This window comes from Marmota marmota, unplaced genomic scaffold, assembly GCF_001458135.2.
Source record: "Marmota marmota marmota unplaced genomic scaffold, marMar, whole genome shotgun sequence".
Taxonomy (NCBI): domain Eukaryota; kingdom Metazoa; phylum Chordata; class Mammalia; order Rodentia; family Sciuridae; genus Marmota; species Marmota marmota.
The window spans coordinates 2,351,229-2,362,221 of NW_026000207.1; the positions used below are offsets into that span (position 1 = coordinate 2,351,229).

The 10,993-nt window shown below is 59.2% G+C and overlaps 1 protein-coding gene across 3 annotated transcripts in view; it reads left to right on the top strand.

Annotated features, from left to right (window-relative positions):
* Rdh13 (retinol dehydrogenase 13) overlaps window positions 1-10,491 on the top strand; it is an 11,738-nt gene extending 1,247 nt beyond the window's left edge. Inside the window, exons 1-7 of one of the 3 annotated variants that reach the window (XM_015505413.2) lie at window positions 1,473-1,802; window positions 2,488-2,606; window positions 3,289-3,813; window positions 6,955-7,059; window positions 7,674-7,886; window positions 8,676-8,777; window positions 9,502-10,491. In XM_015505413.2, coding sequence (XP_015360899.1) covers window positions 3,687-3,813; window positions 6,955-7,059; window positions 7,674-7,886; window positions 8,676-8,777; window positions 9,502-9,764 — 810 coding nt within the window. In that variant the 5' untranslated portion in view covers window positions 1,473-1,802; window positions 2,488-2,606; window positions 3,289-3,686 and the 3' untranslated portion in view covers window positions 9,765-10,491. Of the gene's footprint in view, window positions 1-1,472; window positions 1,803-2,487; window positions 2,607-3,288; window positions 3,814-6,954; window positions 7,060-7,673; window positions 7,887-8,675; window positions 8,778-9,501 lie in introns of those variants that run through there. The other 2 variants (XM_015505411.2, XM_015505410.2) reach the window with 2 other exon arrangements.
* Window positions 10,492-10,993: the final 502 nt, after the last annotated feature.

Sequence of the window (10,993 nt, forward strand, 5' to 3'; positions counted from 1 at the left end):
AAAAAAAAAAAAAAAAAAACAACTCAATGAAATCAAAGGGAAAAGAGTGGTATTTCCTATTAATTTGTGTTTCTTTAGTTCCTGTAAAGATAGCCCCTATTCGTAAGCTCAGCTATTTTCCAGGCTTCCTCCATGTTCACCCTGCCCAGGGTGCAGCTGTCCAGAGGGACAGAGGTTAACTGTGCAGGGCTTTGTGCTTGACAGGGGCTGCAGCTTTCGCAGAGTTCTGAACAGATGAATGACACGATCTGAACTGTGCTCTGGTGAGGTCTGTCTGGCCAGGATGTGCAGGACAGGGTGGAGGGTGAGTGGCAAGGGTGCTCCGAAGGTGGCTGGGTGAGGCTGACCGTGGGGAGGTGGGGAGGTGGCGACGCTGGACTTGCTGGAGGTGGGCTGGTGTTGACAGTGTCATGAAGGGTAACAGATGAGGTCCCTAGTGGAGTTGCATTCATAAGGCGGGGAGTTGCTGTTTAAAGGGGGCAGAGTTTCAGTTTCACAGATGAAAATTGTTCCGGAGATGGGTGGCATCATTTTATGATCATATTTGGTGCCACAGAACTATCCCCTAGAGAAGTGGTCATGATGGCAAATTGTGGGTGTGCTATGTACTTTACACAGAACCAAAGCCAGGAAAATAAGAGTGAAGGTGAGAAGAAACAAGGGAAGGAACAGACAGCCTACTGCAGTGCCGGTCGGGTTAACTGGGGCTGGCGGGAGGGAGACTTCAGAAATTCAAAAATTTGAACCACATAACTATATTTCTTACCCAAAAGCAACAAGTAGATCTGTTGTACAGCATGGTGGGTGTGGTTAATAACAATGTATGTATTTTTAAACATCACTGAGAATAGATTTTATGTTTACTCACCACAAAAAATAAGTACATGAGGTGATATATATGGCCACAGGCTTAATTTAGCCATTCTGTCGTGTGCATGTGTTTCAAAATATGCTCAACATGATAAATACATATAGGCTTTATTTGTCAAATAAAGTATATCCACATACAAACAAGAATTTAGTGTGTGTGTGTATTTATTTTTTTGGACCAGGGGTTAAACCCAGGGGCACTTAACCACTGAGCCATATCCCAGCCCTTTTTGCATTTTATTTAGTGATAGGTTCTTGCTAAGTTGTTGAGGCTGGCTTTGCACTTGTGATCCTCCTGCTTCAGCCTCCCAAGCAAGAATTTACTATATTAAAAAGATAAATAAGGTCTGGGTTGTGGCTCAGTGGTAGAGCACTTGCCTGCATGTGTGAGGCCCTGGGTTCGATCTTCAGCACCACATAAAATAAATGAAACAACAGATTCATTGACAACTAAAAAAAAAAAAAAGAGAGAAAAAGATAAATAAAACTTCAGGTTGGTAGTGTGGACCTGGTGTGGCATGGTCAGGTAATCATGATGGGCTGTGGTTGGTTGGCCTGCGGTGGCCCCGGTAGCACATGGGCTGGTTTGAGATCATCGACCCTGTCACCAGACTGACCTGGCTTTGAGTCCTGACCCTTTCTGACTGTGAGGGCTTTGCCTTTCCCACCTCCTGGGGTTGCCAGAGGTACCTGATCAGAGAATCTGTGTGCCCGGCTCTGAGTCCCCCTCCATCTCAGGACGAGTCCCTGGGTGGGGGCAGTGTTTCCCTGCGCACGCTCCGTGGGCCGGGCCCTTTGGAAAGCGTGTGCTGTGGCTTCACTTGGGTCTCCACAAAGCCCGGTTGAGGTGTCTGTTTCTGTGGTGTCCTCGAGGCGCAGTGCTGGGTCTGCAGGCTGTGACTCCTGGCCACACCTGGCCACTGCCCCTCCTGGTGAGTAGGTCTGATTAGAACCAGCGGCAGCGTGTCTTTACACATTGCCTGTGGCTGCCCTGTGTGCTGGCTGGGGAGGGAGAGCTTGGGCCAGGGACTTAATTAACTTACACAAAACTCAGCCTCAGGTGGCTGGTAGCAAACTGTACGGTGGCCTTCCCAGTGTGGACGAGGGTTGTCTGGCCAGCCCCCTCCTGCGGATGGTGGCTTGCTCCTGTGCACTGTGGGGGTGGCAGGTGGAACAAGGCTCCTTCGAGATGGCCAGACCTGCCAAAGGGGACTGTGCAGGTGGGTCTAGTGAAGAGCCTTGAGATTGGAGGTCATCCTGGGTTGCGTGGGAGACGGTGTCACCTCCCCTAGACAGCAGCCCAGCGAGACTTCTGACCTGCAGAACCGTAGGACAGCACTCTGTGGGGTTTTCAGCCCCTAGGTGTGTGGGCACTTGTTAGGGTAGGCACAGGACACTCGGGCAGTGCGTGTGCATAACATAACACCTCGCCTTGTGGAGGCCTCCCAGGCCCAGGCTCCAGGTGGACCCCTTGCTGGGACACCGCAGCGTGAGTGTAGTTTTTGTCTTTCGGTTGGCGTGAGCTCAGGGTGGACTTTCTGGTACCACAGTCAGGGGCACATGGGGTCGGAGTGGACAGCCAGAACTGACCAGGCTGTTTCTTTTCCTTGCCTTCAGGGACTATGTTGCTGGTGGGACTTGTCCCAGCAAGGCCACTATACCCGGGAAGACAGTCATCGTCACGGGAGCCAACACAGGCATCGGGAAACAAACTGCCTTGGAACTGGCCAGAAGAGGTAGAGGCCTGCCTGCTTTCCTGTTTCACAGAGATTCTCGCAACCAGTGTTCACGGCAGCCTGAAGGCAGCTGTGTCCACCCACAGCTGACCATCAATAAGATGTGGTCCAGCCATACAGTGGGCTGTGATCCAGCCTCAAAAGGAAGGAGATTGTGCTGGGTGTGGTGGTGCATGCTTGGTCATCCCAGTGGGAGGCTGAGGCAGGAGGATCACAAGTTCTAGGCCAGCCTCAGCAACTTAGCAGGCATGTTGGGGGCAGGCTGAGCAGTGGCTTGGTGCATTCTTTTTTTTTTTTTTTCGGTACTAAGGATTGAACCCAGAGGAGCTTAACCACTGAGCCATATCCCCAGCCCTTTCTATTTTTTATTTTGAGTTATGGTCTTTACTAAGTTGCTTAGGGTCTCGCTAAGTGGCTGTGGCTGGTCTTGAACTTTTGATCTTCTTGCCTCAGCCTCCTGAGACCCTGGGATCACAGGAGTGTGCCTTTTTGATAGGCAAGCCAGGTGCATTCTCAGCTTCTCCCATTTTCAACCTGCAGTGGGTGTGGGGTGGAGACCCGGGGCGAGTAAGGGCCACCTGCATGTCACACCACAGTCCACCCCTTCAACGTACAGTGCAGTGATGTGGAGGACATTCAGAGTCGTCACTACCTGTCTTAAGACACTGTTGTCACTCTGTAGTTTAGATACCTTGGTCGCTTCACCCATCCTGGCTGATGCCCAAGCCACCAGCCCTAGGAAGCCGAAGTCCTCCTTTGGTCTGTGGCCTCGCCTGTTCCGGGGGCTCTGGTCAGCAGCAGTGACCGATGTGGACTCCAGGGTCCCCTGCTCTCGAGGCAGTGCGTCCTCCTCTTTTTGGGCTGAGTAACACTCGCCACAGGCTGGACCACAGTTTGCTCATCCATTGGCCTGTGGCGGACACCCAGGTTCACTTCTGGCCATCGGGAACATGCTGCTGTGAATAGTGGGGGAGGTGGACATCGCCTTCTGTTTCTGGGACCCTGGGGGTGCTCTGTTTGCTCTGTTATCCCGTGTCCCCCCGGGCTTCAGGAGGCAACGTCATCCTGGCCTGCCGAGACATGGAGAAGTGCGAGGCTGCGGCCAGGGACATCCGTGGGGAGACCCTCAATCACCGCGTCAGCGCCCGGCACCTGGACCTGGCTTCCCTCAAGTCCGTCCGGGAGTTTGCTGCGAAGGTCATTGAAGGTAGGCGGGGGACGCTGGCCTCGCGGGCCAAGGTCTGGGTGGCCACTCGGGCCCAGCTCTGAGGAGCCGGAGCCGGGCAAGTCCTGGAGCAGGTTGCCCACACGGCCGCGGGCAAAGGCACCTCCTGCGGCGGCCCAGCCCGCGGTGGGTGTTGAAGTCGTAGTTTACACTCTCATATTTACATATTGTTCATTTCAAAAGATTGGGGAAAAACACGTGAAGAGTGATAGCTTCTGACATGAGAACTGTTTGGAACCCGGCACGGGCCGTGCACACGGCTTGTGCTCCGTGTGCTCCGCGGTGCTGGGGCGAAGCTGCCCTCTTCCCTCCCCTCGGCTCTGCGGGAACGGCCTGGCCAGGAGGAGTGAAGGTCCGCATTATGGTCGGGTTGTTTTCCTTGAAGGTGTAAGAAATGCGCTCACCATAGAGTCTGTCAGATACCGAGGAGTAGGAAGAAGACCGAGGACACAGCTACTCCACAGCCACAGCAGCCTGATAGGGGACAGTTTCCTTCCATGTGGCGTTTTCTGTTTTTGAACTGGGGATGGAACCCAGGGGCACCTGACCACTGAGCCACACCCCAGCCTTTTTCATATTTTATTTTGAGACAGGGTCTCGCAAAGTTACCTAGGACCCAGCTAAGTGCTGAGGCTGTCTTTGAACTTGCGGTCCTCCTGCCTCGGCTTCCTGAGCTGCTGAGATTGCAGTGTGCGTCCAAACTTGTCTTGAAGCGGGTGTGCGCTGTGTTTGGTTAAACGGAGCTCATTAACAGGAGCCTCCTCACACTTCGCCTTTTTGTGGTGGTGGGGTGGGGAGAGCATTTCAGACCTACTCTCTGTCTCGTTCTGGGGATGGAACCAGGGCCTCCCGTGTGGGCAAGCCTTCCCCCCTGAGTCCCATCCTCAGCCTTAAAATCTGCTCTTAGCCGTGTTCAGGAGCCGGGCACCCTGTAGTGACCGCGGCCTGGTGAGCCCAGCGGGCCTTGTCTGCAGGAGTGCTGGGGCCTTGGGCCGGGACTTGGCAGGTCCTGCTGTTGGTCCTTCAGCTTGTCGCCCATTTTCCTCTGAACATAAGGCCGTGGGGGCTGTACCTGTCCTCCCCCTGGGAGCTGCACTGAACCTACTTGTCTCCTCTCTGGACTGGCTCTGGATGGGCTTGGCGGACGCCGGCCCTCCCCAGCCAACAGGAAGCTGCCCCTTAGTGGATGAACAGAGAGGACGGAGTCTCATTCACTCCACGGACGTTTTCTGGGCCCAGGTTGGGTCCTGGTTGGCAGGGAGATGAGTCAGAGCGTGCCAGGAGCTCACAGAGCAGTGGGGAGGCGGGCAGTGTCGCTGCCCCGAGGGGGTGAGGTGACACGGGGTAGTGCGGGCGCAGTGGGAATGGACGTTTATCAAACACCTTTTTTGCACCCTTCATGCACGTGGCCCCAGGGGATTCCTCCAGGAAGCTCCTCTTCCCACTTCCAGCTGTGGACACTGGTCCCCAGCGCAGGCCTGGGGGCCGCAGGGCCTGGGCTGGCCACGCCCAGGACTGAGCTTCCCCTGAGCCTCTCGTCCCTCTTTTGGGAGCTGATTAATACGTCCTTTGTTCTGTGGGATCTTTTGAGGACCTTGACCGTTGTGTCTGTGACCTTGGGAGGTCAAGTGTCGGCCTCTTAGCGTCCCCTCAGATCACCTGTCAAGGATAAGAGGCTTAGAACGGAGCGGGTGGCACGTCTGTGTGTCTTAGGGCAGCAAGAACGAGGCACAGCGAGGCACTCCCATTTCAGGGGGAGGCTGGAGGACGCCTGCGCGGGCAGGCGGAGCCCCCGTCCAGCCCCAGACCTCAGCCGCGTTGGGCCCTGCCCGTGTCCCCTCCGGGATCCGCGCAGGCCCCGTCTGCCCCAGCCTCAGCTCCGGCGGCTCTGGGGCTCCTCAGCAGTGTGTTCTCTCCTCAACCCGTGGCTTCTGCCAGGCTCCCTCCGCGGAGCGGTCTCTGTTCTGGGTTTGGCTCCTCGCTGCACTGGGACGTCGGTCCTGGGAAGGCGGGGACTTGACTGTCTTGTTCACCCTGAATTCCAGGCCCCACTGGTAGGCTCAGAACGTGCCTGTCACGTGGGTGACAATTACACGTCTCTACCAGGCAGGTACTATTATCCTTTTTAAAAAGGTGGAAACTGAGTCATAGAGAAGCTATGTGACTTGCCCAGGGTCACACAGCTGATGGGGATGGAGCCAGGTCTGATTGCTGTCTGTCTGGACCCCAGCATGTGACCACCTGGGGACAGATCTTTAAGAGGTCATCCCATTATAGTGAGGTCATCAGGTGTCCTACCTGCAGCTGGTGTCCTCATGAGGGAAACTTGGGCACAGGGACCGGTGTGCACAGAGGGAGGCCGCCTGGGGACGGGGAGAAGACGTCCCTGCAAGCTGAGAGGAGGATGGAGGCGGCTCTCCCTCAGCCTCAGCAGCGCCAGGCGGTGGCGTCTTGCCCCTGGGTCTCCAGCCTCTGGAACCCAGACCACAGATTTCTGCTCTTGGCCCGGCCTGTGGCACTTGGCCGCGGCAGCCGGGGCAGATGAGCGTGTGTGGGGGGCTCTGCTGTTCACCCGCTAAGGACAGGAAACTGAGGCTCCAGTCTGTCTGAGCCCAGTGCTCGGGCATGAGACTGCCACCCCCTGTCCCAGGGCCCGCGAGTGACCCCGAGGTCCCTGCAGGGAAGACTGGCGAGTTTAGACCGGCCTGTGTGTGTGAGCGACCTGGTGCCGTGCCACACAGAGCCACAGCCCGGGCCGGAACGCCAGAGGGGAGCCCTCAGTGGTGTGCAGGGGCCTGAGCCCGGTGTCCCCAGGGCCGCCCTCCCTCGGGACGCTGGGCCGAGCTCCTGCCTCTGCAGGTCTGGAGCTGCTGATTCAGAAGTCCCCCTCTCTCACCCAAGGCTGCCCCGTCTCAGCCTAAACCTGTTTCCCTTAGGAGGACCCCAGTCTTGTTGGATCAGGGCCCACCCTGACGACCTCGTCCACATGGGGGTGGACACCTCTGTGGGGACCTCATTTCCAAGAGGCTGGAGGGGGACAGGAGTGCATGGGCACATGGCTAGCCCCGGGCAGGGGTGGAATCAGCCCTCGCCCTCATGTGTGTCCTGACCCCTGTCTTCCAGAGGAGGAGCGGGTGGACATTCTGATCAACAACGCTGCCGTGATGCGGTGCCCGTACTGGACCACTGAGGACGGCTTCGAGATGCAGCTTGGCGTCAACTACCTGGGTGAGCTCGGGGTGGAGCGCGGCGCTGTGGCGGTTTTGCCCGGGTGACAGTGGGAGTTGCCTGTGCTGAGGGTCCTGCTGCGGTGTGGGGCAGCCGGGTGGCCCGCTGGGCGTCCTCGGCAGCTCCAGGACCTGCCTGTTAATGCTCAGGTGCTGGCCTGTCCTTCTCCGCTCCCCGCCCCTGGCCTTGCGCCCTCTGTCCCGAGAACCATGTTTCCATCTGTCTGTCTGTCCTTCATTTCTGTCAACTTTCCATCAATTCTGTGAGTCTGTCCATGTCACTCTTGTTGAAATGCTTCTGTTTTTAGGGGGAGGGGAGGTGGCTGTTGGGGGGCAGCTGGACCCTGCACAGGCCTGCAGCTTAGGAGGAGTGGGGTGGTCCCCATGGTGCCCCAGGCCTGCAGCTTAGGAGGAGTGGGGTGGTCCCCACGGTGCCCCAGGACTGCAGCTTAGGAGGAGTGGGGTGGCCCCCACGGTGCCCCAGGCCTGCAGGTCAGCAATGCAGGCACAGTCGCGATGGGGAGGAAGGGACTCACGAGGTGCTGCTGGCAGCGCCATTGAAATGGACGAGGTGCTGACAAACCGCAGTCACACGTTTCCGCTGTCCTTCCTCAGGTCACTTCCTCTTGACGAATCTGCTGCTGGACAAGCTGAAAGCCTCGGTGCCTGGGCGCGTGGTCAACCTCTCGTCCCTGGCCCACGTCGCCGGGCACGTGGACCTCGAGGACCTGAACTGGCAGAGGAGGAAGTATGACACCAAGGCCGCCTACTGCCAGAGCAAGCTGGCCCTGGTCCTCTTCACCAAGGAGCTGAGCCGGCGGCTGCGAGGTACGCAGCAGCCACGGGCCTCCCCTTGTGGGCCTTGCCTCGTGGGCCTCCCGCTCTGCCCCTGAGCCTGGTGCTGTACCCCTGAGCCGCACCAGACAGGAGTGGAGCCGGCACCCCCACGTGCACCCCCACTGCGCTCTGTGCCGGTGCCTCCGCAGACTGACCAGTCCCCCGCTGCTCTGAGTGCCCCGCAGTCCCGCTTGGCCTCTGCCCTCAGGCCTTCTTCCCTGCTGATCCTGGACAGGCACTTGAACCTCCGGGACTCTGAGGCAATAGTTCTCAGCTGCAGGGATTTTGGCTGCCCAGGGGACATGTGACAATGTCTGCAGACATGATTGTCACACCTGGGTGGAGGGCTGCTGCTGGCACCTGTGGGTGACGCTGGGAATGCTGCGCGGCACCCTGCCATGTGCTGGGTGGCTCCCCGCAGCCCCCCGCATCCAAGGAGCTGGCTAGAAAGCCGCCCTGGGCCTCTGCTTCTCGCGGGTGGCGTGGGGGCCGCAGCGCCAGCCTCCTCGCCCCAGACCCCACCCCACGCCCCTGCTCAGACTCTGGTGGGGCCGGTGGGTCAGTGCTGTGGGTTGTCATGCTCCAGGGGAGCTCTGCCCTGCAGCCATGTGACAAAGCTGCCATGTAAGACGGAACCCTTGAGGCTGAGGGCGGAGGTGACGTGGGTTCCCGGGCAGGAAGAGCGCAGGACAGGGACCCCAGGCTTGGCCTGGGCTGCGGCAGCCTGCCAGCTGGGGAGCGAGCCGCCAGCCTGCCCCTGCCCGTCCTTCTCTTCTCCAGGCTCGGGTGTGACCGTCAACGCGCTGCACCCTGGTGTGGCCAGGACGGAGCTGGGCAGACACACGGGCATGCACAGGTCCACCTTCTCCAGCTTCACACTCGGTGAGTCCCTCCTGGTCCGGGTCTCTGCAGGACCCTCTGGCCCTGCCCTCTCGGCCTGGGCCCAGGACCCTCCCTCAGGCGGTACCTGGCGTTACTTCCCGACCCCCCGTCTTTGTGGTATGCAGAATGAGTCCCTCCTCTGTTGACCTGGCCTGCCAGCCTCAGAACAGCCCCAGGAAGCAGCCGGGGCCCACTGACCCATGGAAAGCCACGTCTTGAGGGGAAGCGGCCGAGCGGCCTGGAGTCAGGCTGTGCTCAGGGCCAGGCCGGCTTCCCCCAGCCTGGCCGAGCCGTGTGGGGACACGCCTCCCCTTTTGAGCCTCCGTGTCCTCACCTCCTCAGTGAGGACCCCTCAGTCCTTGGGAGGGTTAGATGGTCCCAGGGGGAAAGGCCATGTGCAGTGCCTGGCCCAGAGTGGAGCTGAACAGAGCTCCGTGCCTGGGGTCTGTGACCCTGGGAACGTCTGAGGCTGGGCTCGGCCTCAGGAGCCGAAGCGGTGACTGCCCCAGATGCGTTCAGTGAGAGGAGGTTCTTTAAGGAAGGGTGGGAGGGTGAGGACGGGGGCTGACAGAGAGAAGTAAGGCTCGTTTTCCTGGGGAAAGGCAGGGAGCTTCTGGGGTGGACAGAAGCACAGGGCAGAGCCTGGAGGTGGGCTGTGGGACCCGAGGGCGGGGCGGGCCACTGGGGTCCAGTGTGTGCCCTGAGTGCTCTGTGGCTGGTGCAGGGCCCATCTTCTGGCTGCTGGTCAAGAGCCCCCAGCTGGCAGCGCAGCCCAGCACCTACCTGGCCGTGGCGGAGGAACTGGAGGGCGTTTCTGGAAAGTACTTTGATGGATTCAAAGAGAAGGCACCAGCTCCCGAGGCTGAGGATGAGGAACTAGCCCAGAGGCTTTGGGCTGAAAGTGCCCGCTTGGTGGGCTTGGACATGTCCCATGGGTCCCCTGTGAGGGGACAGTCCCTGTCCAGGTCACCTCTGGAGCAGGTTTGAAAGCCACTTGGGTCTCCAAGATGGAGCTTCAAGATCCAGGATGCTGCCAGCCTTGCCTCTATCATTCTCTAGGGGACAGTGTGGGCACCATGTGAGCCTCAAGAACAAGGGTGGAGGCTGCCATACCCTCGCCATCCTCCAGGGGGCAAAATGGACTCAGCCTCAAGACCAAGGGCACAGGCTGCCACACCCTCGCCATCCTCCAGGGGGCAGTACCGGCCCCATGTCCGTCAGCGGCCCACAGTGGGTTGGGCTGTAGGTGAGCACCTGCTGGGGGCTTGCAGGAACCACGTGCCCTGCTGACAGTGCTGGGCCATCAGAAGGCTGCCTCTCTTGGGGAATCAAATAGCAGGGAGGGGTGGTGCTGTGGAGAGGCACGTGCCCTGTGTGCTCCGGGCCTGGGCGCTCACCTCCTGTCACCTGGCTGAGGGAAGGGCCGAGGGGCGTGCCAGACCCCTCCACCAGGATGGCCTGGGCCCGCCACCCTGCTCCCGGGCCCGCCTCGCTGCGTCCTAGATTCAGTCCTCTGTGGGGAGGTGCCAGCGAGCGCAGGATGGCTATGTCCTTACTCCTTTCGGGGACAGACCCTCTGCCCTCGCTGAAGCCTGGGGTTCTTGTGAGACTAACGTGTCAGAAATAGGGCGGGGAGGGGCAGAGCGCCCGCCCAGCACGTGTGAGGCCTGGGTTCCGTCCTGAGCACCAAATAAACATAAATGAACAAACAAAATGAAGGTGTGGTGTCCATCTACAGCTGAAAAATAATAGGGGAAAAAAGAAATGGGGTGGGGATTTGGGTGAGGCCAGCAAGGTGCTCGTGGGGGCTCAGACGTGGCGGGGCTCCGCAGGCTCAGAATCAAGGTACACGTCTTGGAGAATTGCGGAAGCAGCGGTGCCACTTAGTGCCCTACCCCACAGAACAGGGTGGGGTGTGGCTCGGTGGTGAAGCCCAGGGTCAGCAGTGTGAGGGGCAATGCAAGGACCAGCCACTGGTCACGGCGTCACAGGTGTAGTTCATGTTCTTTCTGGGCCGCGTCGTACCAGATGGCAGAGGGTGTGCTGAGATGAGCTGGCTCTGGGGGCAGCTGCCCACACGGCCCTGGTGGCCCCTCCCTGTGTTCTTGCCCCGGGTGGTCCTCTCCTTTGGAGTGTGGGTGGGACCAGGACTCGTGTCTGGGGGATGGATGATCGACTGGGAGAACAGGTCAGGGGCCGACCGCGGCAGGCACCCT